The following is a 27,009-nucleotide window of genomic DNA, read 5'->3' as shown; positions in this document are numbered from 1 at the left end:
AAGCAGCACATATCTGAACTTTCAACAACTCCCAAGGTGCAAACTTTCATCTATTAATTCAGTAAAGCCTAATTCCACAGGGTTTTACCTTTTCCATTCATCCTGACACTAGCTCTGCTTTGGGATCAATCTCTCTCTGCAGACAGTCTTCATGAAGCTATTCACGTTCCTCTTGGCTTTACCAGCTCTTCTTTATATAAAACTAGCAGTTATACCTCTACAACCCCTTTCCTCTGGATGGAGCTACCCAGAACTCTCTCTTCAGTTGTTGTCAGACTTCATTCTTCTCACATGGAGATGAGGAAATTTTGCCTATTTTAACACAATGAAAATAACTCTGAAATATTTCTGTATCCTGTCTCCACATGTAAAAATCCGTGGACAACCTGAAACATTGTGATCGTCTCACAACCTCTGATTCTGCCATACTTGTCCTTTACTGAGTCACCTCTAAGGAGTGGAACCTTCAAGTGTGATCTGGGGCTTTACAGGCTTTGTTGTTGCTTTTAGGCTGGAGTTTTGGGGTTTGTTTTGGGTTTTGTTGGTTTGCTTGTGCAGGTGTTTTTGAGAGTATCTGCCTTATGAAAGTCTTAGAGGGACAGATTAACTTTGTAATGCATGTCATGGAATTAATTAGCTCTCCTTCGTTTTCAAGACGCAACATGTCCAACACTATTGCACTGTGGGTGGATGAAACTGTCAACTTTATTTTTATTCACAGGCAATTCCTGTACTCCATGACTTCCCACAGGTTTGTGAGTATACACAATTAATTACAGCATACTGGTGCTAAATTTACAGCATTAGATATTTAGATTTTTTTTGGGAAACAGTACTTTCTACTCAAAGATTTTTACTGTTCAACATTTAACTGTGCTGTCCACATCAAACAGCTCCCATATGCAACTAATTTCTTTAAACTGTTAAGGAGTTAAAACATGAAGAACAAGCTTTGGTTTCTTCAGTCTTCAACCAATCTGCAAATTAGTCACTGTAATGGCATTCATTAACTTTTTTTAAAAAGTTAAGAGCTAGCAAGAGTATTAAAAAAACCCTCTAGAATTAATGACTCAATGTTTAGATTTAGGATGGATTTAGCAATCACATAGGTGGCTTGTAGTGTTCATCCAGAGATTCCTAAGAGCATTGTGCTTTGAAAAAATTATCCATCTTGAAAGCTCCAGGTGGTCTGCCAAAATGCCTCTCTCAAAGCAGCAGGCTGTCAGCAGGTGGGGATGCAGGGGAGAGCACTGGCAAGTGCTGCACTGCTCATGGTCTGGTGCCTCAGCTCCCAGCACAGTTCCAGTACAGTGTCTGACTCTCCAGGTTGCATGCACATAAAGTCTGGATTATGACAGCTATGAGAAGTTATCACTTGTAGTAAGGGTTACATTCAGGACTGTTGTTTCCATCAATACCCAAGGCACACCCGATTCATGGCCAGGCATATTCTGCAACAGAGAACAATAATGATCAATAACTTTTCAGGTACTCTGCTCTTAAACTAATTTCCCAAACTGACTGCAGAGGGCTGCCACCAGGAGTGGGGGCAGCAGTTCTTCACCTCCCGAGCTGCATGTACCCACTCTCTGAACTACCAGTCCATCCTCACATTCCCTACCCTTCTTCTTTCTTCTCTCCCTTTTACTTCTCTTGCATGACTCATAAGCTGGGATCCCAACCTCTACCACAAATTCCCAAGACAGAATTCCAACACCGTGCTGCCCTTGGCTCTACTGCACCACCACAGGGGTCAGCCTGGACCATTACTTCCCTGCTTTCCTACCCCACACACAGCACCATATTCTCTTTCATCATCAGAACCCAGCAGTGCTGTGGTGTTTTGAGCCAGCAGCTGAGGGGGTGGCAGAGAAAACACAGCAGTTCCCTGCCTGGCTTCAGTGTAAGCTGAGGCAGGAGTTACAGGGCAACGCCCTTGCACCAGCCATGCTGCATTGTTTGATGTTGTGTGGTGCAGTGGCATCCTCTGACTGGCTGCCATTTCCCCTGAGGCTCAGTAAGGAAATTAAAGGGTTATGGGGACATGGATCATTGTGAGTGGGAGGGAACAAATAATGATGTTTGTCAAAACAAACATTTCTAAATTTAGAGTGATTTATGGACAAAATGATAACAAGAGCAGAACAAGTGAGAAGCTTTTAGGATTAAGCTTTATCAGCCTATTGGCTTTTGTTGTTCTAGCCACAGTTAAACTACAGGGCATATCTGGGAACCTCATTACCTGTCAATGGGGTATCCTCCTTCACAAAGGTTGACCAAGGCATACAGCTGTCTCAGTGCATACTCATACTGAAATAAACAAACATTGTTAAGAATTTCAGTGATCAAAAGCAGGTATTGCTTATCCAGACTAAATGATGGAAATAATTTAGAGCTGCTCTAACATCCAAGGTGTTCAACTGATGATCTAGTACTGGGCTAAATGGATCTTTTTTCTGCACACTTTGCTCTTTGAACTTCAGGCAATTCAGCCATTTAACTTATTTGAACTTAGGAAACTCAGCTGTGCTGAACATTGACCTCAAACACAAGACCATCTGATCCATTATGTTCTTAAAATCCCACAGAACAAAACCAAAAAATCCACTAAAGAGGCTATCTTGCCTACAATCAGAACTTTCTTATTCTTACCTAAAGTCTAATAACACTACTTGAATCCTCAACTGGGATCCCAGGAAGAGCAAACAGTATTAAAGTCCCTAAACTAAAAAGTAGTTCTCAAGAATTCAGCATGATGATGGAAATAGTAGCAAGGCTACTGCAAGGAATTATGAATAATAATATATCATAATACAGAAATCTGAATGCACCAAGATTATGAATTCATAGTGGTGATGGTTTGTTTCTGTTTAGACAGCAGAGATGTTTCAAGCAGAAATACAATACATGACTTTCTTAACACTGGGATTTCTGGGGAGGGAACTGATGGAAGCAACAGCACAACTAGTAAAATTATATATTATCTTGGGTAAGCAAGAAGTTTTTTTAGTGAACTTCTTGCCTACCCAAAGGTGTAGTAAAAATTGTTTCCAAAAGCAATTACTTACCCTTCTTCCAAATCTGATCTGTATGACTGCCCCAAGGTAGCTTTTTAATAAAAGCTGATTTTTGCAGGTGTGCCTATGCCTGGGCTAGTTTTTGTGGCTGTTTATCAGGTTATATCCAATGAGTGACTTACCACAGGTAAGTGCCAGTTGAAGCAATGAGCTTTGAAGTGGTTCACTGCTGACTGGTAACAGTCATAATTGCTGATGGTCAGTCTGTCTGACAGAATCTGCTTGGTCTGTTCTGTTGACCCTGTTACTACAGTGACTATCTTCTGCATGGATTCTTGGATGAATTCTTTCACCTGTATATAAAACAAAAAGAACTTAAAACATGCTTTTTCTAAATCTAATTCAAAGACTTTGAATGAAATTTCTTTCTTTAATCCTCCTTTAACTTTTAGGCTCTTTAGGGAACCAAATTTTGCCATTTATTTTTAGCATAGTCTGTTGCACTTGTCTCTTCACACTCAAATGAAAACTGACAGAAAGTCAACATTCCTGGAGCCCAAAATTTCTTACTGTCCTTCCACTGTTTACCAGGGAATACTGACTTCCATTCTGCAGGAGCTATTTGATTTGGAATGTTTCAGTTCTACTGAGACATGAGTTTCTCTAATACCAAAGATTAAGTCATCCCCACAAGAATCCCTATGGATGCAGATGAGGAATTTCCTGTCAATAAAAGCTGTGAGACTGACTTTTGCATTTGCTTACCTTTTGGCTAGATAATTACTAAGAATGTGTCTTGTGGAACAGATCACTGAATTTTAAAGGAAGAACAAACCATCAGTCTGAAGAGAAATTTTTTTGGCTTTCAGGGATTTTCCTTCTGCCATTTCTTAGAACAGAAGTATATCTGGCCTGATGAGCAATTATTTTTTCTTTTCTTACCTCCAGGTATGCTTTCATCTCTGCAGCAATCTTCTTAGCCTCAGAAATGTCATTGGTAGCCATCAGCTTTCGTTTCATGATTGCAAAGGGCACATCAGGACTAGGTGTCAGGTCATAGTTTTCCACAGGTGGCAGAGAAATGGGCATAGCTTTCTTCCCCATGCCCTGGAACTGCATCACCTTCATGGAGGAGATGCTCTGAAGGATAAAAAGTAAGCAGATGGAAACTGTCAATCACCCTCAATAGGTAGTTTTGTCTTTGTCTGCCATGCAAACCTAAATCTCTAAACTTGTTTTATTAGAGAAAACAAAGGAAGTAACAGAGTTGTAGGTGTATGTGTCTGTGTGTATGCATATGTTGTGTTTTTAATACAATGAGGTAAAGGCTGCCAAAAATCAGGGAACTTTAATTTCCAAAACTCACTGGAGGAAAAAAGCTACCAGGTTACATAACTGCACATTATTTTTTTTAATGAGTATTTAATCTGTTGCAAAATGGGACTATTGTAAATGCTCTATCACCTCTTAGCTCTTCCCATTTGAGGGATCATTGTATTTTTTAACATTTCACTAATACTCATAATATGCTGGGAAGTTGTAAATACCTTTCTTTACTGAAGTGTCAAACCACTGGCAGGGCTTGGAGGACAACTTGTACCCTGATTTCTTGGATTAATGCATATGCAAGGCTGATTTCCTTTAGCATCAGGATCATCACCTCTTAAATGCTGAGGTCTTCTAAGAGAAATAGCTCATGACTAAAAATGACTAAATCAACCCTGCCAGTTTACAGCTGTTTGTTGTTTGGATTAAGGCATGAAAGTATAGGCTAAGAAAGGCTTGAAGATACATTTAAGCAGGAAGCCCTGTGAAATACATACTCTGTTTCCATACTGCATCACATGGCTGGTGTTGGTGCGTTTCTTCACCAGCTGAAACTGCTTGTGGAGTGTTTCTTTTCTTAGATCCTCCTGCACGAAGAAAGTTCCATGAGGTCTAAAATGCTATTCTAAAAATGCAAGGGAAGCTGCAAAGGGTCTTAGCTGCCAGTGAGGAGGAGGATGTATAGGACAAGAGCTATACAACCTTTGAAAGACATTGAAGTAAAAACTGAAAAGAAGATTTGACAGCATATTCTCATCTTGCTTTTAGTAATGTCATTTCCCAGGAAATAGGCAAGAAGGGAGTGGACTTGCATACAAATCCCAGGTTTGTTTAATTAACACCATTCTCCATTATTCTAACAAGTGGGTTAGCCACAGTTCCATATTTAAGCAGCCCTGAAGCAGACATACAACTCACTGAACTGCCCAATTCATTTAACATGTTTGGAGAGATTAGCAAATAAAGATTATGTCAGTTTGAAACTAGAAGTTAGATATTTTCTATCTTATAAATAACAACAGGAAATAATATTTCTGAAAGCTGGTATTGGAAGTAAATTCAGTGGCCCAAACAAATAAAGATTATATATATGGTTCTGAGTAGTAGATAAATACTTTTACCAACTTAATTTGTTGATTTTGTTCCCACACAAAGCCAAATGTTTTCACAAATCTTGTAAAAGAGCTATGCTTAAAAATCCTACTGATCTTTTTCATACATGAAATGAAGAAAATTTGTTTCAGTAACTTACCATATCTGAATCTTCCATCCAATTCACACTGTACCAGTCCCCAAGATAAGTCTGTCTTTCATCATCATAGTAACATGCATAAGATGACTCTTTGGGATTAGCAGCTGTTGTTGCATAAACTGTAATACAAACAATAAGAGGTATTTTATCTTCTTTTTTTTTAATTTCCCCTTGCTCCTCCATGATTTAATACTTAGCTGCACACAATAAATTTGTCTAAGTATTTTGCTTTTCAATCATTTACTTCTAAAGAGCAGGAAGGAAAGAAGTATGTTAATCATTCTGTTCAGTCACCCTCAGTGCTATTCTAAGCACACTCTGTGCTTCTTCTTTGCTGCCAAATGTGGTCTGGGGTGTTTAAAAATTGTCTGAAGGAAAAATCTACTATTCAAGAAGTGCCTGAGAGCATTGTGCCCTAACAACTATCTATACATTTCATTTTCTTTTTTACAATAATGACATCTTTTCTCCAAACTTGAAGTGAATCCCCTAAAAATCATCTTTACTTCCACATAATGCCACCTTCTAAGTAATATATTTTGTTGGATAATGCTCTACACTCAGACAAAGTAAAATATTCCTACATCTGTCCCAAGCACAGCGTTCCCAGTAAGTCATCTCTAAGACAACAGAAATACTGTAAACACATATTGACAGGTCTCAAGACAAAAGCAATTTTGGCTTTTTGCCAAAGTTAATATATAGCAGAGTTGTGTAACTGAAGGAAAAATCCATATTTTAAAGTGAAAGTGTTCCGCATGATTTTATAGAGCTATTGTGTTGTTTCTATTCAGAATGTACCTAAACCTCAAAAGGAAAAAAAATCTTTAATCTTATCTGTGCAGTAAAATGCTCCTCATAGCACCCTTCAAAATGCTTACTAAGTAACCAGTTAAACTTCTTAGCTTATCATTGAGAGCTGCCAAAGACAACTTTGTACTCTAATACATAAACTGTCAATTTTCTGCCTTTTTAAGTTCTGTAGCAGAGCTGGTTGTACAACCAGAGTCCTCAGAATAAACTATAAAAAATACTGAGCATTTGTCTGGGACAATCATCAACATGAAACTACCTGTAAAAAAGAAAAGCTGTTTGTAAGGAATCTTGGTGGGTGTCAGGCAGCACATCCAGGGCTAAACACCCAGGATGCCATGGACAGGCACATGGCTGGTCTCCTCTGCAATGACATCTTCAAAACCACAGGAGCCAACACTTCTCTATGTGGAACAGCTGTTTCAAAAGGTTGTGATTCCTCATCCCAATCAAGCCTGAGCTTCCAGCTCTGCAGCACAGAGCCTGGAAACCCTGAAAAATCCGAGTTCCACATCCTGGGTTGTTGTGCAAATGTGCAGCAAATCCACCTGGCAGTGGTGCCTACAACTGCTACTCAGTGAAACTGAGAGCAGGAACTCCACACCTGTTAGCAGTGCTGAGGCTGAGAAATGTCTGTATAACCAGGGCAACCACCTGGTTCCTGAAAAGAAATATCTTTTCAACTTCTCATTTTCGAGAAACTGAAAGCCTTTTCAGTCTTTTGTAAGACTCTACTAAAAGGAACTTCCTGTAAATGGAAAGTATTACTTTCTTGCGCTCCCCCACTAAAATTCTACATAAACATGCCTTGAACCTGTTCTTGTCACAGTCAGTACTTGTCTGTGACAAGGTCTGGGACAAGTTGTGATATTTAAGTCCAGTAAGTTAACTGACTGCTCACCATTGATATTATCAGCCAAATGATTCATCATAGATCCAGACTCACATGCTTCAATGTAGAACACCATCTATAAAATACAAAAATAAATCAGAGACCTTAAGAAATTCCATGAGGAAATGGAGAATACTTGTTTGGTGCTTTTTAGGTGTAGCTACTTAGCCTGTACTGCTATTCCTGAAACAAAAGCTATGCATAATGCTACAAAACAAAAGCTAATTTTTTATTTTCAGGAATTAGACTCCATAGAAAGGAGAAAGAATAATAATGAAAAGGTGTTATTCACCTCTACAGAATCCACAGGGATCTACTGGCTATTGTACAAAGCACAGATCAAATACACAGTCACTCTACAGGCACAGCAACATGTTAGTATTGAATGCAGTGTCTCTGAACTGATGCCAGCTGTGTGTTCCTAAACACAGCCAGCCATAGCAGACATTGCCACAAAGAACAGCATATAAAAAGCACCAGTAAAATGTTCAAAACAGTAACTTTTCTGCTATTAGCACATGTGATGAAATAAATTCACAGAATTTTCTGACAAGAGGTACAGTCTTTTAAACTAAATAAGGAACTGTAAGAAAAACATGAAGTATATAAAAACTTCCTGTACAAACAGTAAAGTCTGAAGTAAACAAAGTACAGGAAGAGAGTCAGGTATAAATTATGGGGTGCAGCAGTTACAGATGTTGCTTTTTTAATATGCAGCATTAGCAAACAGCACTTACACTACTTATGAACATTAACTGCAAAAACAAGTAAACCATTTATGGAAAATTTGGAGCAGATCAATCCTTTTAACTGCAAAATCCTAATGCAAACTTAGCTGCATGTAACAGATTCTTCCTACTTTGAGCCAAATCTCAAAATAAAAGCATCTCTCTTCTATGCCAGCTGCTCTTTTAATTTCAGAATTTCGGGTATGCTTGTTTACCTTCTGGTATTTCTTGTGATGATACATGTACCAAATGGTCTTATTCAAGTCCTTCACATGAAGCTGTAAAATAAGAAGGCTTGTATTAAAACCACTTATGTTCAACAGACACACAATTCACTTAAGAATAAATACTAATTGTTGTGAATATGTACACTATTTTCCCAACAAATTTATCCAGTCCTTTGCCCTTCTGAAGTATAACATTCTAGCATTTACCACTCTGGAAAAGATGAGCAATGGTCCCAGAAGATATGTATAGTGCACCAGAAAGCCAAGTCACACCTGTGTGAAGCAGCCTGACTATGGAATGACATAACTTAAGTTTCAACTGGATGTTACAGATTCTAACTGGAAAAAATTCAAAATACAGTGATCAGGAGAATAATGCTCTTCTTTGGCCTCTCCCCTCAATATAGCAGTGCACTAAATATTCTCATGTTTTACATTTCTGTGTTATTATTTTAGTATGTCACTAAAATGATGGGTTTTGTGTTATTCCCCAAATGCTTACATCATCATCAGGAAAAGCCAGAAGTCCTGGAGCTCCATGGTCAGTGAAATAAACAAACACATGATCCTTGGGGCCACTGTAATGAAAAAATTGAAACAAAGTCTTTTTAACTACTCCAACCTAATCTTCAATACAACAACAATCATCTGCTTCTCAGTGCTAAGACATGTCAATATCTGAAAATAATAGAGCTGAAGCACCTCCTCTTGGTAATTTTTTTTTCTCCCAAGCATATCAGTTTGGATCCTTATTAGAAGAGATGCCCACAAAAGGAACAAAAACAAAGATATGGTCCCTCAAACATGGAGAATATGGCAATCACGCTTCACATTCCAAACTGTAAGCTGATTGAGACAGGGGCTGTAGGGTATGGTGGAAACACAATTGGTTTTTAATGGCTATGAGAAGAACTGGTAATAATGTGGGCATTTGTAGAAGTCTGGTAAAAAAGGAATGCTTTTATTACTAAGTTATGCCAAGGTTATACCATTAACACAAGAATAAATAATAAAAACCTCTTTGCTAAGACCCTGAGGTATGTGTAAGGACTACTGTGGCCATAATCAGTCACACAGATCAGCAAGCAGTGTCAGCCTGCAGCTCCATGAGGAACTGATGCATGTACAGGCACCCATAGGGCCAGACTGGCATCTGCACCCGTGGCTCTGCAGTCAGCTGAGCACTCGCAGGCTCTGACACCCTCACATCTGTGTAGTACAGTCTGCTCTACAGCCTGATTCCACTCTAATCAGATTCAAACAGATCATGTTTGGGTGACAGAAAGGTCTTGCCCTAACAGCCAGATCTGCAAAGGAATTTCCTTTTAAACTGGATTCAGGGACAATTAAATATAAAGTGTGTAAAAAGATCAGAAGGAGTGTCCAGGCCCTCCTCTGTTCCTCTGTACCAGAGTCCAGAAACCTTTACTTGCTTTTGCTCTTCCCTCACAGCAAACAGGTACAATTTCAGCAGCTCAAGGGAACATTGTCCAGCCTTCTGTTTGGCCAGTAACCTACTGGTTAGGGAGAACTCCAGGAAGTCCATCTGGAAGCCTCCCAGGGAAAGGAAAATTGAGCTCTTGTCCCACCCAATAGCAGAAGTCAGGCCACTTGAAAATTCAAACAGAGCCGAATAAAGAAGGGTTGGTGTTACTTTTTGGCTTCCTGCTCTTGATCCTAAATGCAAAAAATTTGACCAAGGTGGAATGTAAACATTTAAGACTTTAATTTGTGGGTTCAAGTTGTCTTCCTGAGTACATTAAGAGACTTTGGCCCCCTGCATAGCTACTCCCTTATTTGAACAGGAACATCAAGCTTTCACAGGTGAGGTGTGTTCAGATGGACATTGTTTTAAACCAGAAATTGCTTCATAGTCATCCCTTGACTCATTCCAGATACTAGAATTGCACAATCTGGTAAGGTGCAGTAATTTGTTAACGTTTTGCCTATATGTGTTGCATATATCATTTTCAACCTCAGCATTTAAGAATGAAGTTCAAACAATTCAGAGCAGTAACTTATTTGACTAATGTCCTGCTCCTTCAGTTCTTCATTTTGTTCTCCTCAGTGCCAGAGTGGGATTCTTCTGTAATGTTTCATTGCTATGCCTCTAAAATCAACTGTCAGATGAAGGTAGACTTCACAGTTTTTCTTTAACAAGGCTAGTCCTTCCAAATGGTTGAATTTAAATTCTTAAAGGCTTTACAGTCATTCTTGTGCACAGAAAAATATATGATATATGTCTTAACCAATAGTCAGAAGTATATTACAACTTAGTAAGGTGGCATCATACTTTCACATCTCAAACTCTGTAGAAGCAAGATGAATAACTGATATCAGGTATCCTTCCAAGAAGATTATTAGGCCCTGAAATGTATTAACTACATTCTTGAATCATGTAAATTATATAAGCCGTTATAAACTACCATTAATTAAAAATCTTACATTCCATTTAGCCAATCTATAATTTATTATTCTTCATATATTAAAATATTGCAAAACTTAGAATCATTTGTGTAGCCTAGTTTACAAATAATTTAAGCATAATACATCACTTACAAGCTTAATTGCTCATATTACTTTTTCAGTCACAAAGATTTTTTTTCATTAATTACAAAGCATAATTCCACTTCATTAGGAATGGAATTATGATTTATACTCAGCCTCAATAACTGTACACGTGCTACAAAGACCAAGGCTGGGATTAGGCATGCAATTCTTCCAGCTGAAGAGCTGGTTAAGCTCTCTCTGTTCCTCTGCCACTCACTGCAAAGTCTGGCCTGAGTTTGACCCAAGTCTTCTGCTGATTAATAAAACTGTTCATGTACATTAAAACAAGCCTTGGAAAATCCTTTCCAGAAGTCTCCAGAGTTTAGCCACACTATCTTAGAACTGCCATTCTTGAAAAAGATAACAGCCTAAATAACAAATACTTTCATACAGTTAATACTACTCTCTGGATCTTTTATACCTTAATCAGTCAAGTATCAGCAGTTGCTTTGTTGTGATGCATAGTTTAAGAAACTAGAACACTGTATTTGTAATGTGAAGGACCTGGAAATGCCATCAATAATTTTGCTGGATTCTTAAGTTGCTCTAATTTGTTCTTTTGTTGAAATCAGTGTCAATTTACAGCTACACATGCAAATATTTTCTAAATTAAACTTCTCTTACCTTTTCAATACTTTTCCTGATCCCACCCCTTTCACTGCTTCCTCATCTCCTCTGAGAACTGCAAGAAAATTCTTAGGAGTAACATCCTAAGGATTTGAGAAGATTAAAGTTAGATCTGATCATAAAAACAACACAATCTTCATTTAGAAAGATGGTTTCTTAAAGTTAGAAGCTATGCACGGATGACAAATTTAGCTGGCCAGCCTTTTCAATACATCTTAATCTAATGACTCACTTGGCTGCTGAATCATGAAATCACAGAGTGACTGGATTACTGTACTGATTTAATGAAACAATTAGTTTTACATAGCTGTTTTTCAGATTGAGTTACAACATTTTACCTTCCTTCCTTTTATTTCATGTGCCAGCATGGAAACAGTGTAAAGGTTCACTTTGATGACCAGTGCTTCACTTCAAAGAATCTATTGTCTATATTCATCTTATGAACACCAAACTTCATGTCTAACCATGCAGGTGAATAAACTTGATGCTTTATATTATGTGCATTTTGGAGTGTAAGCTACAGGGTGAAAGAATTTATTCAGACATTGGATAATGCTGAACCCCAGGGAAAGGGGATTTGTTCCTACCTCCTTTGTATAGTCCTTGGGCACTCCAGCATACACATCTGAGCCATTTGGTCTATTGATGACAATGCCTTTGGTTGGATTTCTGAAAGGTAAATGGAACAAAAATAGGAATAATTATCCACATGCCATGCAATGACTTTAGAACAACAGAAGCCAGCTCACCTGAGAGTAGAGGAACTTGCACTATATGTCATTAAGTGATTTCAGAATATAAAGGGCTTTGCACTTCAGTCAGTTATATATATTTGTCTCAGGTGTCCTTACCCTCAGAGTATGAATGTACTACGTACTCTATCTCAGATCATGTCAATTAATCTGAAGATGTAGGAGGATGGTCTCGATCATTTCTCTCCTTGCAGTCCTGCCTTTACTCCCCTTAATACTTTGCTCCCAGTGCTGCTGTGCTTGTAATGTCTGCTGATTTTGGGGGAAGTTGTTCCAGAGTTAGAGGCTGTATAAATTAACTGTGTCATACAGGAAGCAATGATATGCTCTAGACAGTCACCCAGAATGGGACCTGTACCCATCTTCATTGAATGCTGGGAATTATCTGATGATATCCTCCAAAAAAGCCCTGGAAGTTGTACACAGACCTCCCCTGTGTTCACAAGTTTAGGTTATTTATCTGCTGCACACTGTTATGGCTGCGAGTTAAGATCCCTTACTCTCATAACAAAGCTCTGCAGTTCCTCAGTGCCACAGCTGATGCTGAGCTGTGTCCCAGGGTTTAGGAAGCTCATGAGCACATTTCAAAGGAGAATTATTGTGCTGATATCTCTATGCATATCACAGGTGGTCTTAAGGGCTTTTCTTTCAAAACTACTACAAACTCAAAACACACTGGTGACCACGGCATGTTTGTAGTAACCATATAGTTTGTAACCAGTGTATGTTCATCACTTACTCCTCATTATCAGCAATGTCATCATACATCATGACAATGATCTGCTCATCTGGGATTCCATTTCGGTGTACAATCTGGTAGGCATGGCACACATCTGCCTGAAATTAAGCAAATTTTCATTACTAGTTTTAACAGAAATTTTACCTTTGATACCTTTGAAGCAAAACAGCTTTTCAGACCTCAGAGCAGGCTGTTGACCAAAACAAACTTCATTCCAATATAAGAGACTGAGGGCTGCTAGAGAGCTGAAATGCACGCGTTAAAGCAGAGCTCATTGCTCTTCTCTAATCAGCAGCAGTTGCATTAATAGTAGAGACTATGATTAATAGCTCTCCCTCATTACCTATTTTGATTTCTTATTTAAACAGAAACCAGAAGTTACTTCAGACTTAGTACAGATAACAAATTTAACATGAAGCTCTCAGCAATATTCTCCATTGTATGAGAAAATCAAAATAAAAACCTTTTGCAGTGACAGAGAAATCCAAAGTGTGCCAAGCAGACAAAAAGAGTTGGATTTCCACCAATTTCCCTTAGTTCTGCACCAAGCCTGCACAACTAAGGATTAGAGGCTGTCCTTGACTTAGCAAGTATTGTTTACCAATCTCATCTATGCAAAGATTTTATTAAATCTTGCTCTACTATGAGATAAGGATTTGGTTTAAGGAATGTTTTCTTTTTAATTATGTATTTCTTACTCTGCAGAGGGACTAACTAGGGGCACATCATATTTCAGTGGAAAACAGAATTGCAAAATTCAGGCTCTTTTGCTGATTTGTACAGGATATGAATAAGCATATTTTCTTTACAGAACCATCCTCCCGTGACACAGAAATAACAACACTCATTAAAGTGGTATTACAGTAAATGCAGTAAATTCGGTAAAGTAAATGCAGAGCTCTATCAGAATGCTAACTTCTTAGTAACCCCAGCCCAAATGATTCTCTTCTCTAAAACTTACAGTCCCTGAGGGCCCTAATGAGGCATTAACAATCATTCCTAAACTTGAGAACTAGACCCACCAACTGCTAGGAAAAGCTGTGCAGGATTAATGGAAGAGATCTCATCTAACAAATGCACACTCCAAATGCAGGCAGGAAGCAAGCTTTAAAGCTTACTTGTGTTGAACTAATCTAATTTGCTAATTTGGAAACCAAATTGATGTGGTTTAAGTAGACCAGTGTCTGTTTAGATTACTTAGGAGTACTAGTGATTTTCCTTAGTTTGACCAAAATGACACTGTAAAATACTGTAACTTTATAATCCTTGGTCTTCTAAGTGCAGATAAAAATGAAAAGAGAAGATAGTTGTGCAAGATTCTGTGAAGGGTGAGGCACATTCAATGCTAATGAACTCTCCAACAATAAAATCTCTTTATGTGAGATTTAACCCCAAATGTTAAACTGTTCTTACTAAAGCAGTTTCATTTCCTATTTTACAGGTCAGCAGTCTAAGTTCTCTTCCACCTATCCCAGACAATCTCCCAGTTAGTTTTCCATTTCCTTGTATGTCATCATACCAGCTGCTGCCTCAACAAGTCAAAACATTGAGGTTAAACAGAGTTAGGAAGGTATTGCATATAATATGAAACAGAAGAGCACAGGTATGACTGAGAAGATATTTGATTTTCACAAGCAACCCAAGCGGAAGCAGAAGAAAACACTAATCAGGGCTTCTCTACACTGACTGATGAGTAGATCATAGATCCCTTCTCACTCACACACCTCTGTGATGCTGACAGGAACCTTCACAGGCTGGCAATAGGGAAATGCTCAGGCATGCAGTGATAGAGTATCACCATATTCAATCAGCAACTGTCTGCTCCCACAGACATGTGGCTGGCCAGCAGGGACTTCAGAGGTGTTTCAACTGATCCCAAATACTCAGAACATGTTAAACTTTTAAATGCATATTATCAGGGGGTTTTTTGTTTCCTCTACTTCCTTCTGGTTCATTCACTGTTTGCTCAGTATGTCCTCACTTAGCAAACAATAGTCATTACCAAAATCCCTAAAAGGAACACAGATCAATGCAGTCAATTCCCTTCATCTCAACTTATGCCTGTGTGGGGGTTGTCCCAGCCTTTTAAGGCTTTTGCTAAGGGAACTGCTGGTAGCATAATAATATCACCAGCAAAGCCTAGAGCAGCAAAAACATGCATTCCTACTAAAAATCCATTGACTAAAGTAGGACAGTTATGAGTAAACAGTTAGGGTTTATTGCATAGAATCAGCTGACCTAATTAGCCACCTTCGATATTGCTCATGATTGGTCCCTGTGTACAAATAAAACCCCCATAAATCTCTACAAAACCAGAGTAAAAAAGTTTGCAGCTAGAGCAGGAAGGTGTATGCAGAGTATTTCCTGTTGATGTCTAACTGCTCTCAAATGCTGCTATTTGACCCTGCTTCTCTCTGAATTATTCCTGGCATATCTGCACCTGTAAACCACTCCAGAAGAAACAGCTGTTCACTGGTTTCAGATCTCTTATTGGTATTATTCTTGATGGTTTAACATGTGAAATGTGTGCTATGAACATTTACTGGATAAATTGTCACTAAATCATGTTTCTGTGACTGTGATTTGAGGGGCTGCCCCAGATCAGCACAGGAAAAGCTGCAGCTGCCCCACACAGCACAGGAGAAGGTGCAGCTACACAGCTCTTGCTGCACACTGACCTTATGGGCAGCTCCAAAATGGACACTGTTAAGGGCATGGTTTAGACCTTTCACTCCTGGTTAGTCTAAACCCTTCACTACATCAGCAAATTGTGATGGAAGAGCTGCTTAAATAATTAACTCCTAGATTTGGAAAGCACGGGGATCAGAGAGTGAATTACCCTGTTTTCCTGGTACCCCAATTTTCCTCTGCCACACAGCTGTTCACACATTTGAATGACACAGCTTTTAAGCAAACTGCCTGGGGGATTTTTGGAAAAATCAAGTTGTTTATGACACAAGCTTGCATAAATAGTTCCTAAAGGGAAAAGCTTGGACTTGTGTGAAATTGGTTACTTCTTGTCTTATGACTGCTAGGTTCATGGCTGAAAGGAACTGGCAGCTTTACCTTAAAGCAGCACTATTCCCACTACAAGAATTCATTCTTGTTTAGGCTGAAATGTCACAGCCTAAACAAGAATGAACTCTAATATACAAACAAAGTAGAAGAATATGTCTGAAATGCCAGCCATGTCTTACTCCTTTGCTTAAACACACATCAGTGAGTCTGCCCAAAGATATAACTCTATCAAGAATTTAGGAAAGGTTTCCTAAGAGTTTGGTTTAAATTTATTAAGCACAGTGAGGAAATGTTAATTGAAGGCCAAGGCAGCCTTAGTGTCTGTTACCTACAAGAGAGGAAAATTTAAGACTGTCCTGGAATAAGATACTGCTCTGGCTGGCAGTGTCTAGGACACTGAATAAATACAGTCTCTGACCCACAAAGCTCTGTGAGTGTAAGACTAAAAACAACAACTGAAAACAGACTCATGTATACAAATTCATATTTTTTTAGTTTTAATTGTAATTTTGCCAGACTTTTTCAGTCTGGCATTACTCTTGAGGATGCATTCCATCTTTAGTAAGACTCTTGTTTCACAACAGGCTTTTCCACAAACTATGTGGGTTTGAGTATCCAGGAAGCATGGGTCTGTCTCTTCTTCTGATCTGATGTGAAGCCAGCTTTAGATTTGAGTTAGCTGGTATGTTCATCACACAGAAGAGCCAGACACTATTTCTTCTAATGAGAACTAGCTTGTTGAGTCACTCCAAATCTGTCAGAAGCATTTAGTACTGTATTTGCTCATGTATGTCACTAAGCTTTCCAGAGGTATTTTATCCAGCTCTTTGTGCAGCACAGAGCTGAGCCACTTTCCCTAGGAACAGGGGGAGTACTCCTGAACAGCAGCCAGTCTCATAATGGAAAGCTGCTGCAGAGAAGCCAGAGTAACTGCTGAGGAGCAGAGAGAAGCACACTGATAGCCCTTCCACAGCCCAAGCAACTCTAATCAAAACCACTAAAATAAGGACAAAAATGCCAAAGAACTGAGAAGCCACAAGCACAAAGCAATGTACAAGCCAGCCCTGCAATGACAGTAAGCCTATCACACTGGGCTCTATACTACACAAAACACTTAAATTTTATTTTAGGAACTGGATGAGATAAAGGTGTAAGCCAAGTTTAGGTCATCCTGATTAGGAAGAAGTCCCAGTTCAGCCATCACAATAGGAGCAACTGCCTGCAAAGTGTGAATCTTGCTCATATTAAGCACAAATGGTGGTTTTTCTCCTTTTCTATCCTTGGTATGCACTGACAGTGGATCCTGACCACTGACATCTAAATAACCAGTCTTAAGCACAGTTTCAGATTCCTTGAGGTTACAGGTGCAAACTCAGTGTTTCCTGGGTCTGCAAAGTCTTTACAAACTTATTATTCCTGGGGTCTGTACAGTGTGCAGCATGTATGAAATTAGGTATTTTTTAATATGTAATCTATTTCTTCTGCTTTTGTGGTTGCTCAGTCATATGAACACATTACCACCAGATAATTACAATGCAGTACATTTTGACCATGTTGAAGCAGGCAGCATGAAAACAACTGGAGCTCACAAAATAAAAAGGCAATACAAACATGCAACATCATGTATTTAGTGTACCCTGGACAGCTGAACTGAGCAGCTGAAACCCAGAGATGTGTCTGCTGAATTCTCAAATTACAAAGGGACATTATGAGTGCATGAAGGGAATAGCAACAAGTCTGGAATTAAAAAAAAGCTACACTGAATACCTATGTACTGGAACACATCTACAAATCCACTTGTACACAGGCTAGGTCAGAGAAGTTCTGGGAAGAAGGGTGATGGCAGGAGTGAACTGAATTAGAGTAAAATATATTTTCCTCTGCAGTTTCTCCCTTGGAAAGCAAAAAAATTACACAAACGTGCAATTCTGGAGCACTGCTTTGATTTCTTATAGCACTGGTATGATTCTTCTGAACAATACCACGTGTTCCCACGTGTGTTCACTATGTGTTCTGAAGCACAGAAGTGAAAGACCAAGTCCTATTCCACTGTAAGTGACTTTGGCAAATAATTTAATTACTTAAAATGTTTTTGCTTCTACCTCTAGAAGGTAGGGAACCCTAACACACCAAGAGATGGTGATCAGTCTGCATATTTTCACAAATCTGTTAGAACTCCTCAGATTCCTGTAGCATCTTTCGTCCTGTGAATGACTCTCGGAAGTCTATAATTCTGCTTGTTTTGCTGGGAACAAATTTCTCCAATTTTTTAATACCCAAGGCACCCTTGTCTGGATGACACTTCATGTCACACATGAGAGGATTTCCCATGACTAACTGCTGGCTCTGCCTCACCACATGTCACTGCTACCATGTGTGCTCACACCCACCAGGCCCTTAAGACTGACCAAAAAAGGCCACCAGGCAGAACAGCATTAGCACTAGGCAGAACCTGCTGCTGTGCTGCATCCTGTGGGAATTGAGCTTTTTCATAACAAGACGCACAGTATGTTGCTCAGGACAGGCAAGTAAGAACCCAGCCACATTCTAAGGACTCTTTTACAATGCTGCTTTTGTAACCTTAATAGGATTATTACTGGTGTTCTAATTTTCTTCTTTCCAAATGTTAATACCTGAAGCAAGTGGCAGTTTAAAATACAGTTTAAATAGTATTTAAATTCAGAACAATCCAACGTGGCAGATATTGTCCATTGTTAGATGACATTATCTTCAAAATTAGGTATTTAAAGAAATCCCGTTCTCATTTTTCTACCATTGAAAAGGAATTACTTAGTAAATATCTGCAAAACATGATCACACTCAAAAGTTAATAGGCTTCTGTGAAACTAGCATGTTAAAGAGATTCACTCACTGTTGGACACAAATATGTAAGTGTGGCTCTTGTGTTCTGCATAACCCTATTTTACCTGGCAGATGCACGTGCATAGCAGGCTCACTGACAGAGAGACTAAAAACTGTGCCCAGGCAACTGAGAAAATGAATTCTCATGAGCCACAGCTTCAAAATTATAATTTTATTTAAAGAATTAATGTTGTGGTAGTAACTCCTCCTAGAATGGAAGGGAGCCAGCTAGACTGGTTATACAGCAATAGCAACAAAAAGAGCACAACTCAGTAATTAACTTTAGACACTCCAAGACAGGCAGTAATCAAGTACAGCAGTAGTATTTTCATCATTGTTTCACAATTTCAACTTTAAAATTCTTCTTCAAGATTTAATTTTAAATAGGAATAGTTTATATTAAGGCTGTAATATTCCAACTATAATTATCAGGTGATATCTACAGTGTAAGGAGCCAGGAAAGTCCCTAAAACCTGTTTGTCAGTGTTTAGCTAGCACTTGCCAGTGACAGGTTGTTCTTCAGATGCAACAAGATTGTCAGTCTGATTAATTTAGTTTTAAGCTCATCACTGTGCTGGAAGTTACAAACTGATTGTGAGCCTAGAAGAAGAAGAAACATACACAAAACCCAGGGTGCCTAACACATAGAAGGCTCATCTGTTCCTCATTCAAACAAGAGGATGAAGCCTCTCTATATTTTACAGGCAGTTACATTAAAAATAATAAATACTTTAAAAGTTCCAGCATTCAGCAATTCAACCAGTACATTTCATAAAACTCAGCTTTAAAAATGCTGATTTTGTACACTAGTATTTAACAAACAATACTATAATAAACTATTCTTCTAGCATTTAGAAATATATAAATGTACACATAAATCAGAATTAAATTATCCTGTTCTCCAGGAAAGCCAAGCTGCAAATTTAGAGCAAAGATAGCATTTGCATAGATTAATCTGTTTAAGGGATTGTCCAGCAATTCCCCAAGGAGAAAGTGCTGCAGAAGTTTCCTGACTGCTGATTATAAATCTTGAACTTAATCAGAATTAAGTCACTTGGATTTAATCCTGTCCATAGTGACACCCACACTCAGCCCAGAGTTTCACAACCCACTGGCTTTCCCAGCAGCGTTACTCAGGAGTTCCTGTTCCCTTTCCTCCTGTTTCTGCCACTCACTTTGTTTCCTGCACCCTGCTGCACCCTATCTTTGTTGTGCCAACATAATTCTGAGGCCATGCTGTTGAACACAGCCAGCAAACTGGTCCGGGTTAAAAAGAATCCCCTTCAATATATCCTCCACTCCTCAAAACATAATAATGCATTTGCAGCCTTCAGAGATTTTTTAACTAGAAAAAAAGGAGCATAATGAAAAGAGGAAAGAAATGGAAAGGAACACGTGTCTCAAAATGAGGTTTACCTCTAGGTATCTTCTCTACAACTGCAAGTTGGGGTTAGATCCTCTAGCCTAGTTAGTAATAGAGTATTTACCCTAAAAGGCACTGGTCTCCCAGGATGCAGAAGTGAGATTAGAGGAAGAATACTTCTCCTCTGGTAATGACAGCTTTTTCAAGAGGTTAGAGGCTGAAAAAAGGTGTATGCAAAAAAAAAAAAAAAACCATATAGTAAAAAGGAGTAGTGGAAGGGAATTCTTGTGGTGGTAACAAAAATAACTAAGAGCAGGTTCTGAGCAAACCTTGCAGCTGTTTGCTTTGAAAACCTCACACACCTGGGAGTCTAGAAGTAGAAGCACTTGCTCAAATGGCAGAAGGTCTAAACTAGGCAGCTACCACCTTCCTGCAAGTCTGGGAGCTGGCACTTCCTGGAGCATGGACAGCATCAGCATGTGGAGCAGTGGTCCTTACCTGGTGACGATAGTTGTACCAGCCATTGGAACCTGCAACAATCACCACCCAGTGCTTGCCTCCATCTTCAGGCTCTTCCATGGGGAATGTGCTGATGCCCAGAGCACAGCCCAGCAGCAAAACTGCTTTCAGTATCATCTCTCTTCTTTATTTACTCCTCAAATGGGAGAAAATTCTCCTAATGAAGAATTTTGAGACAAGTAAATGAGAGGACATCAGCCAATAAAAAATGCAAAACAAACATCAGCAATATCCCAACTAGAAGCTTTTCCTGCTTGTGGGGTTTTTCTGTTTGCTTTACAGACCATTTAACCCAGAGTACAATTTTGGGTCATATCTTCCTTTAGCACCAAGCTGCTACTAGTTACAATAGCTTTTTGTCAGCTTTCAAATCTGACTGAAAGCAATTCTGAATAGGACAACCAAGTTGTTCAGCTCCCTCCAGTTGTTTCACTCTATACTAGCTGGCAATGAATAAGTTTCAAATACAAAGCAAGCCTCGCTATCAATTACTTCACAGATAAAACTCTTTCTGATTAAAACTATTCTCTTGGTCTCTGCTTATGTAATTCCCTGGTTTCCACTTACTGGCAATCAGCCCATTATTACTGAGTCAAAGCCCAGGTGATGTAGGACACTGCAGACATGGAAAAGTGGTGGGGAGTTGCGAGGTCAGAGTGTCACAAAAGCTCTGTGTGCCCAAAATACCAAAGAGGGTGGAAAGAGGCCATGCCACTGTTCTGCACAAGATGCAGCCCTAACTGCTGGGGCTGGGGAAAGTGCAGGCTGTGAGAGCCTCACGCTATTTGTGCAGCCTTTTATGTTAGGAGAGCAAATGTGAACCAGTACCACATGAAAGAGCAGCATTTTCGCCCCCTTTCCTCAATGGTTAAGTGTTTGCACTTGGTGCACAGTGAGAAAAATACATCTGAGCCTGTGAACGACAAATTTAGAAAAGCAGAGCACAGGGAGGTTTGAGCCCATGCAGAAATGGCTCTTTCTACTTTCTTGAGAAGACTAGAAGTAGGGTCCTTGCTAGTGAATGTCCTGAGCACTCTGATTGTCTGGTAAAGCATTTACTCTACACGCAAACTATCTGGCCACATCCAATCACAGGTTTAAGGTCTGCTTTTTGAATTGGGGTTCAGGGGGCAGGCAGGTTCCATTTGCTGGTCACAGTCTCAGGTCAGCTGCGTCTGATGTGAAACTCTAAAAGCTAACTCCCCTGAAGAACTGCATGCTCCTGGCACATGCATAAGGATTACACATTTCCTCATGCACTGGGAGATGGGATTTTACACCTGCCCACTCACAAATACAAGGTCCTGGAAGTAAATGATTGCTGCTAGGTATGGAAGAGGTGTTGTAGAAAGAGGCAGAGTAATCTACTTTAACATGGCTTTCTCTGGAATAAAAGCTGGAAACCCCCAAGCCATTCAACACAGTCACAAGGCAAAATATCAAAACTACCACTAAACCAAGTAAACAGTATCTAAGTCAGCCTCAGTACCCCAGTGAAAACCACCCATCTGCAGCCACTCAAATGAGGCTAGAATAGAGAAGCAGCCAGATCCTCTCCAGAGCAGCTGTGTTCAGAGAAGACTACTAAACTAACACACAGCATGGGTTCACTGGTCACTAAGATTTATCTTGAAGGTAGTAGTATGAAAAATATATATATGCATATCTTATACTATATATACATATTTAAAAGATGGGGATTTTTATCCTTTTTAGTGGAGCTAGCAGAAAGTAAGAAAGTCTTGATGGTCTAAACAGATTAACTGCTATGAAACTGCTTCTTCCAAAAACTTATCTTTCAGGAAGAAGCCACTCCTGTCACTGCCTGTAACACTCGGAGCAAGAATAATACACAGTAACTTAACAATTTAGGGTTTGTTGACTTATTAGCTTCTTCAGCACACAAGCAGATATGAAGGAATAAGCAGATTTTTTATTAGATGGTTATACTCTCCCATGTTGAGCTGGAATTGTAAAGTTTTGTCATTGTTGCCAAAGAATGTGGCATTGTATGGCAACTCTGCCTGATCTATCTTGTCACTTCTTCAGATGATAAGACAAATAGCATACTGTGCTGAAGAAGCACTGTGTCTACAACATCCATAAAACCTGCCTATTCTGTTGTCTACAGCCTGGCTAAGATTCAAACCAACCTGTACAGAACTTTTGTAAAGTACCACCACAGGGCACAGGCCAATGAGCCTATTCGTTTCCAACATTCAATTCAGTATATCTAACTCCCGAAATATTAGGCAAGAAAAGAAAATCAGTATTGTTTGAACAATCTGCTTATGAATCTTAACTAAGTTTGACTTACTGGAATATTGAGCTGAATTTCCTGCACACAGATCTCTCAGAGCTCAGTGTCAGCCTGATAACATTTCTCCTACTATAACATGAATTATGTTTACATTACAAAAAAAAAAAAAAAGAAAGTTAATGGTCCAGATAAGTGCTGGAGATGCTTTCACATGATGCTTAGCTCTTTGAGATAGCATTCATCAGAATCCAGGGCATATCAACAGAAACTGCATGGGTGCCAGCTGTTCACCAGGCCATGTAACATGATGGCTCAAGGGAGGTCCTGGCACACACATCCATCACATGGAAACAGTCCCTGCCACTATCAGTTACTGATATACCAGACAAATGGAAACAGTCAGATGGGATTGTCTTTCCTGGTGAGTTCACACTCCTGACTACACTCACAAGGAGCCTCAGTTCTCAGGACCGCAGGCAGAACCTGTGGGCAGGCCCTGCTGTGCCACACACAGGTACCTCAGGTGTACCCCACACCTGCCTGCCAAGAGCCCCAGCACAGAAAACCCCTGGGCCAGAGCAGGAACAGGGACTTCTGTACCTCAGGTGTACCCCACAGCAGCACTGCACCCTGCCTGCCAAGAGCCCCAGCACAGAAAACCCCTGGGCCACATCAGAACAGAGACTCAGCTACCTCAGTCAGTGCCTCCATGAGGGATTCAAGTCTTCCAGATAGTACAAGGGTATCTAGGTCTTCATATTCCTCTGCTGAGACAAAGTTGTGACTAATGCAGAACACCCAGGGAAAAAACATAAACACCAAGAAACATTGCACTGTACTAGCATATCATACATATTTTGTCATGGATAATTTAGAATAGAAAAGAACCGCCCTTTGGCACAAATTAATGACATATAATCTCTCTTATCTGTCTTTTCCTATACTATAATTAAATCAAATTAACACCAGAAAGAACAGAGGAAATAAAAAAAAACCCAGACATACCACAATGGACAAGTACACTGTAACTAATAAATGCTCAGCTCCCTGAATTTCTCTAAGCAGCATTTAAAATAGGCTTAAACACGTGCAGTGGGAATGGGTCTTCATTGTTTGTTTCTAACTACTGCTTAAAAAAATCCAAACCAAGCCAAACAAAGTACAAACAAATGATGATCAAACAAAGAAATATACTCTCACACACACATATTTCTACTTGTTTTAAAGAAGGCCTCTGAGTGCAAGTGGGCAATTTAAAAGGCTGTTCAGGTTCAGGGTTGTGTTGTAGGAGTTCCTGACCTACAGTTGAGAAGAGAAAGCTCCCCATCACATGCTTTGTCTTCAAGTCATACTAAGAGAGCAGCTCAGCTGACCAGTTTACCACAGGCACAGAAAAAGCCTTTCTCTGAAGATCCATCACACGCAATCAATCCTACATCACATGCAGATGAAGACTGTGTGGAAAAACTAAAAACTCACTACAAGATAATCTTGGGGCTTTGGTTGATCCACAAAATATCATACGATTTGACCAGCTCTGCCTAGTCTTTCTGCCAGAAGAGTTAATTAACTCTGCCTGGAGCCCATGCCAGGATAAAGGCCCACCAGTGCAGTGGGCTCAGCATCTCACCACCACGTACACACCCAGGTAAGGCTGCTGCACACTTTGCACAATCTGCGGAAGAAGCACATCCAGAATTGGGTGGCTCTTGCAGAACAATTCACTCTTAAAACCAGTCTGCCCTGACAGAGGTGCTTTGACCACTTCCCACTAGATAGCTAGCAAACATCTCTGACTTGATAAGAGAGGGATGCTTAGGAAAGCCCACATCTGGAAATGGCTGGCTGCTGCTGGAACAATTTTTCCAGCCAAGTGCCTGTTCCCTGAGTTCACAACTTTCCTTTGGGAAACAGTCCTTTAAGATCAATACTCTTAGAACAGGATAGCACTCTAAAGAAAGGGCTTTGAGTTGATCAAAGTATTTTCCACTAGCTTTTAAAGCAATATTGACACTTCAGTGGGTTGCACTTGAAATACCTTAGGCACAGTCTCCAAGAGCTGTATAAACAGAAACCATATCTCTATATTACTTGCATGAGAAGTACACTAACAGTAACCTTGCTGAAAAATAACAACCTTAAGCTGGTCAGATGACCACTAAAGCTCTTCTGCAAAGTCTTTCTTAACAGCTCACTTCTCATAACTACTAGCCTTTGAGATTCCCAAATCAAGCCACAGTTCCTTTCTCCACAGAGTGCTTGCATATTGCCTGGCATTTAGATGCTGATTTCCACAAAATTTGTGAAAGTCTTCCTCATAGGAAACTGATGTCCACAGTTCTGTCAGCAATGTTCCACCCACATGCTGTGCTGGCTGCTACAAAAACAGAAGCACCTAAACCTGTGATTAGGCCCCTGCACAAATAATCTGATTTTCTTTTTGTACTTGTGTTGTAGAAAGGAAAAAAACCTCCATCACTATCAATTCTAGCATGGTACACTTTGAAGGAGATTATCATCCCTGTTGCAAAATATTTCCTTACAAAGTCTGCTAGCAACCATTCTATGAACGGGCTTAGTATGATTAGAACTTTTAGTAAAATATTTCTGTTTAGCTACTGAAGATGTATAAGCCACTTTTACTGTAAAAACCCATGATTTCTTAGTTAACTCAGAATGATTCTTGATGTTAAATAAATGTATTTAAAAGTAATTACAAATAAAGTTCATTCTCCTGTTTGCAGGTTTACTTTTCTCAGCAGCAGAGATGGTACAATTTACCTGAGAGTAAAAAAAACCCCAAATCATTCCTAGAATGGTGATAAGCTAATACACCTGGTTTCGGGGATTGTTTTTCTCTACACATTTCAAAAAACCTAGATTCAAATCTGGCAGACCTTAAGGCTTCGATATAACTGCTTCTGCTATTTACTTTCTTATCTGTCTGCAGATGTACAAAGCCTCTGCCATCACATTCTGATAGTAAAAAAAACCCAGATACCACAATGCTACATGAGTAATAATTTTGTTAAATAGCTTGAGTCGGCATATGGGGTATAAGGGTAAAAGAGTAAGTCAGGTAAGGGTAAGAATGTCTGCTCAGCAAACATGGAAATGTTGGGAGCACGGAGAGAATGAAATTCTGCAGAAGTTATTACACAGAAATTCCAGTGTGGTATTACACAAGATTCCTGCACTCCACGTCTTTCACTATCGTTTATCTTAGCATTTCAGATCTTGGCTACAATATTTATGTTAATTCGCAAATACAGACATCCAACACAGTGTTGTTCCATTTTAAGTGGGAATTAGTGGCGCTAGTACCTCCAATGCTACGGCAAGGCTGTCTAGCAGCTATAAACAACCAGCCACAGCGCAGCGCCTTTCAGGCATCCCCAGCTCTCCTCAGAAATCCAGTAAATAGTTACTCCATCCTTTTCTCCCAATAAAAATGTATTACTGGTGATTAAATGTAAGCTGCTGCCGCTGCTTCCTCCCCCACTGCCCCATGTCCCTCCCGCGCCAGCCCTGGGCAGTGCCCCTCGGAAGGAGCCGCTCTGAGCCAGTCTCTCTTGCAGCACGGAGGGAGCAAACACAGTTCCCAGGCCTGGCGTGCCAGCCCCAGGGCCGGACGGGGCGCCGGGCGAAGCGGCGGGGGCTCGGCAGCGCTCGGAGCCCGGGAAGGACACCGGCACCCTCGGCCGCTCCCCGGGGAGGCGGCGGGGCCGCTCCCCCGCCTCTGCCTCTGCGGCCGGGCAGCGGAGCGGAGCGGGCCGTCCCGTGCTCACAGCTCCCTTCGCTCAGGCGAACCCCGCGTCCTTCCCCCCCGGCCGGAGCCCCCGGCCAGCGCAGCCCCGCCGCCCTCACCAGCTCATGCAGAGTAGTCGCCGCCGCGGCCGCTGTGATTGCGGCGAGCGCCGTGCCGAGCCGGGCGACCGCGGTGCGCGGGGGGGCGGAGCCGGGCCCGGCCAATCGCGGCCGGGCGGAGGTGGGGCCGGACATCCCCCCGGCCATACTACGAGCCCCAGCAAGCCCGGCGCCCCACTGGTTCAGGCAGCCGCGGG

The 27,009-nt window shown here is 40.3% G+C and overlaps 1 protein-coding gene across 2 annotated transcripts; it reads right to left on the bottom strand.

Moving 5' to 3' along the window:
- Positions 1-687: 687 nt before the first annotated feature.
- LGMN (legumain) lies at positions 688-26,914 on the bottom strand. Of its 2 annotated transcripts, none has more exons than XM_064714866.1 (14): positions 26,813-26,914; positions 20,665-20,842; positions 12,924-13,021; positions 12,020-12,101; positions 11,430-11,515; positions 8,758-8,833; positions 8,244-8,306; positions 7,310-7,376; positions 5,596-5,714; positions 4,841-4,930; positions 3,960-4,157; positions 3,200-3,370; positions 2,243-2,310; positions 688-1,451 (listed from the first exon to the last, which is right to left on the bottom strand). In XM_064714866.1, exons 2-14 carry the CDS (start codon positions 20,800-20,802, stop codon positions 1,412-1,414), a joined length of 1,296 nt encoding a protein of 431 aa, XP_064570936.1. In that variant the 5' UTR covers positions 20,803-20,842; positions 26,813-26,914; the 3' UTR covers positions 688-1,411. The 2 variants fall into 2 exon arrangements, with proteins under 2 accessions (XP_064570936.1, XP_064570937.1); XM_064714867.1 differs by lacking the exon at positions 26,813-26,914 and adding an exon at positions 23,003-23,069.
- Positions 26,915-27,009: the final 95 nt, after the last annotated feature.

This window comes from Zonotrichia leucophrys, chromosome 5 (genome assembly GCF_028769735.1).
Source record: "Zonotrichia leucophrys gambelii isolate GWCS_2022_RI chromosome 5, RI_Zleu_2.0, whole genome shotgun sequence".
Classification (NCBI taxonomy): Eukaryota; Metazoa; Chordata; class Aves; order Passeriformes; family Passerellidae; genus Zonotrichia; species Zonotrichia leucophrys.
Note: the sequence above shows the minus strand (reverse complement) of the source record. Positions and strands in the feature narration are given on the sequence as shown.

What these genes read in the sequence shown, in the direction of transcription:
- LGMN (XM_064714866.1), bottom strand. Translation starts at nt 20,802, where the DNA reads ATGATACTGAAAGCAGTTTTGCTGCTGGGCTGTGCTCTGGGCATCAGC. An exon ending in TGGCTTTTCCTGATGATGAT is followed by an intron (nt 8,307 to 8,757) that starts GTAAGCATTTGG and finishes CTTATTTTACAG; the next exon opens with CTTCATGTGAAGGACTTGAA. An exon ending in ATCACAAGAAATACCAGAAG is followed by an intron (nt 7,377 to 8,243) that starts GTAAACAAGCAT and finishes TGTATTTTATAG; the next exon opens with ATGGTGTTCTACATTGAAGC.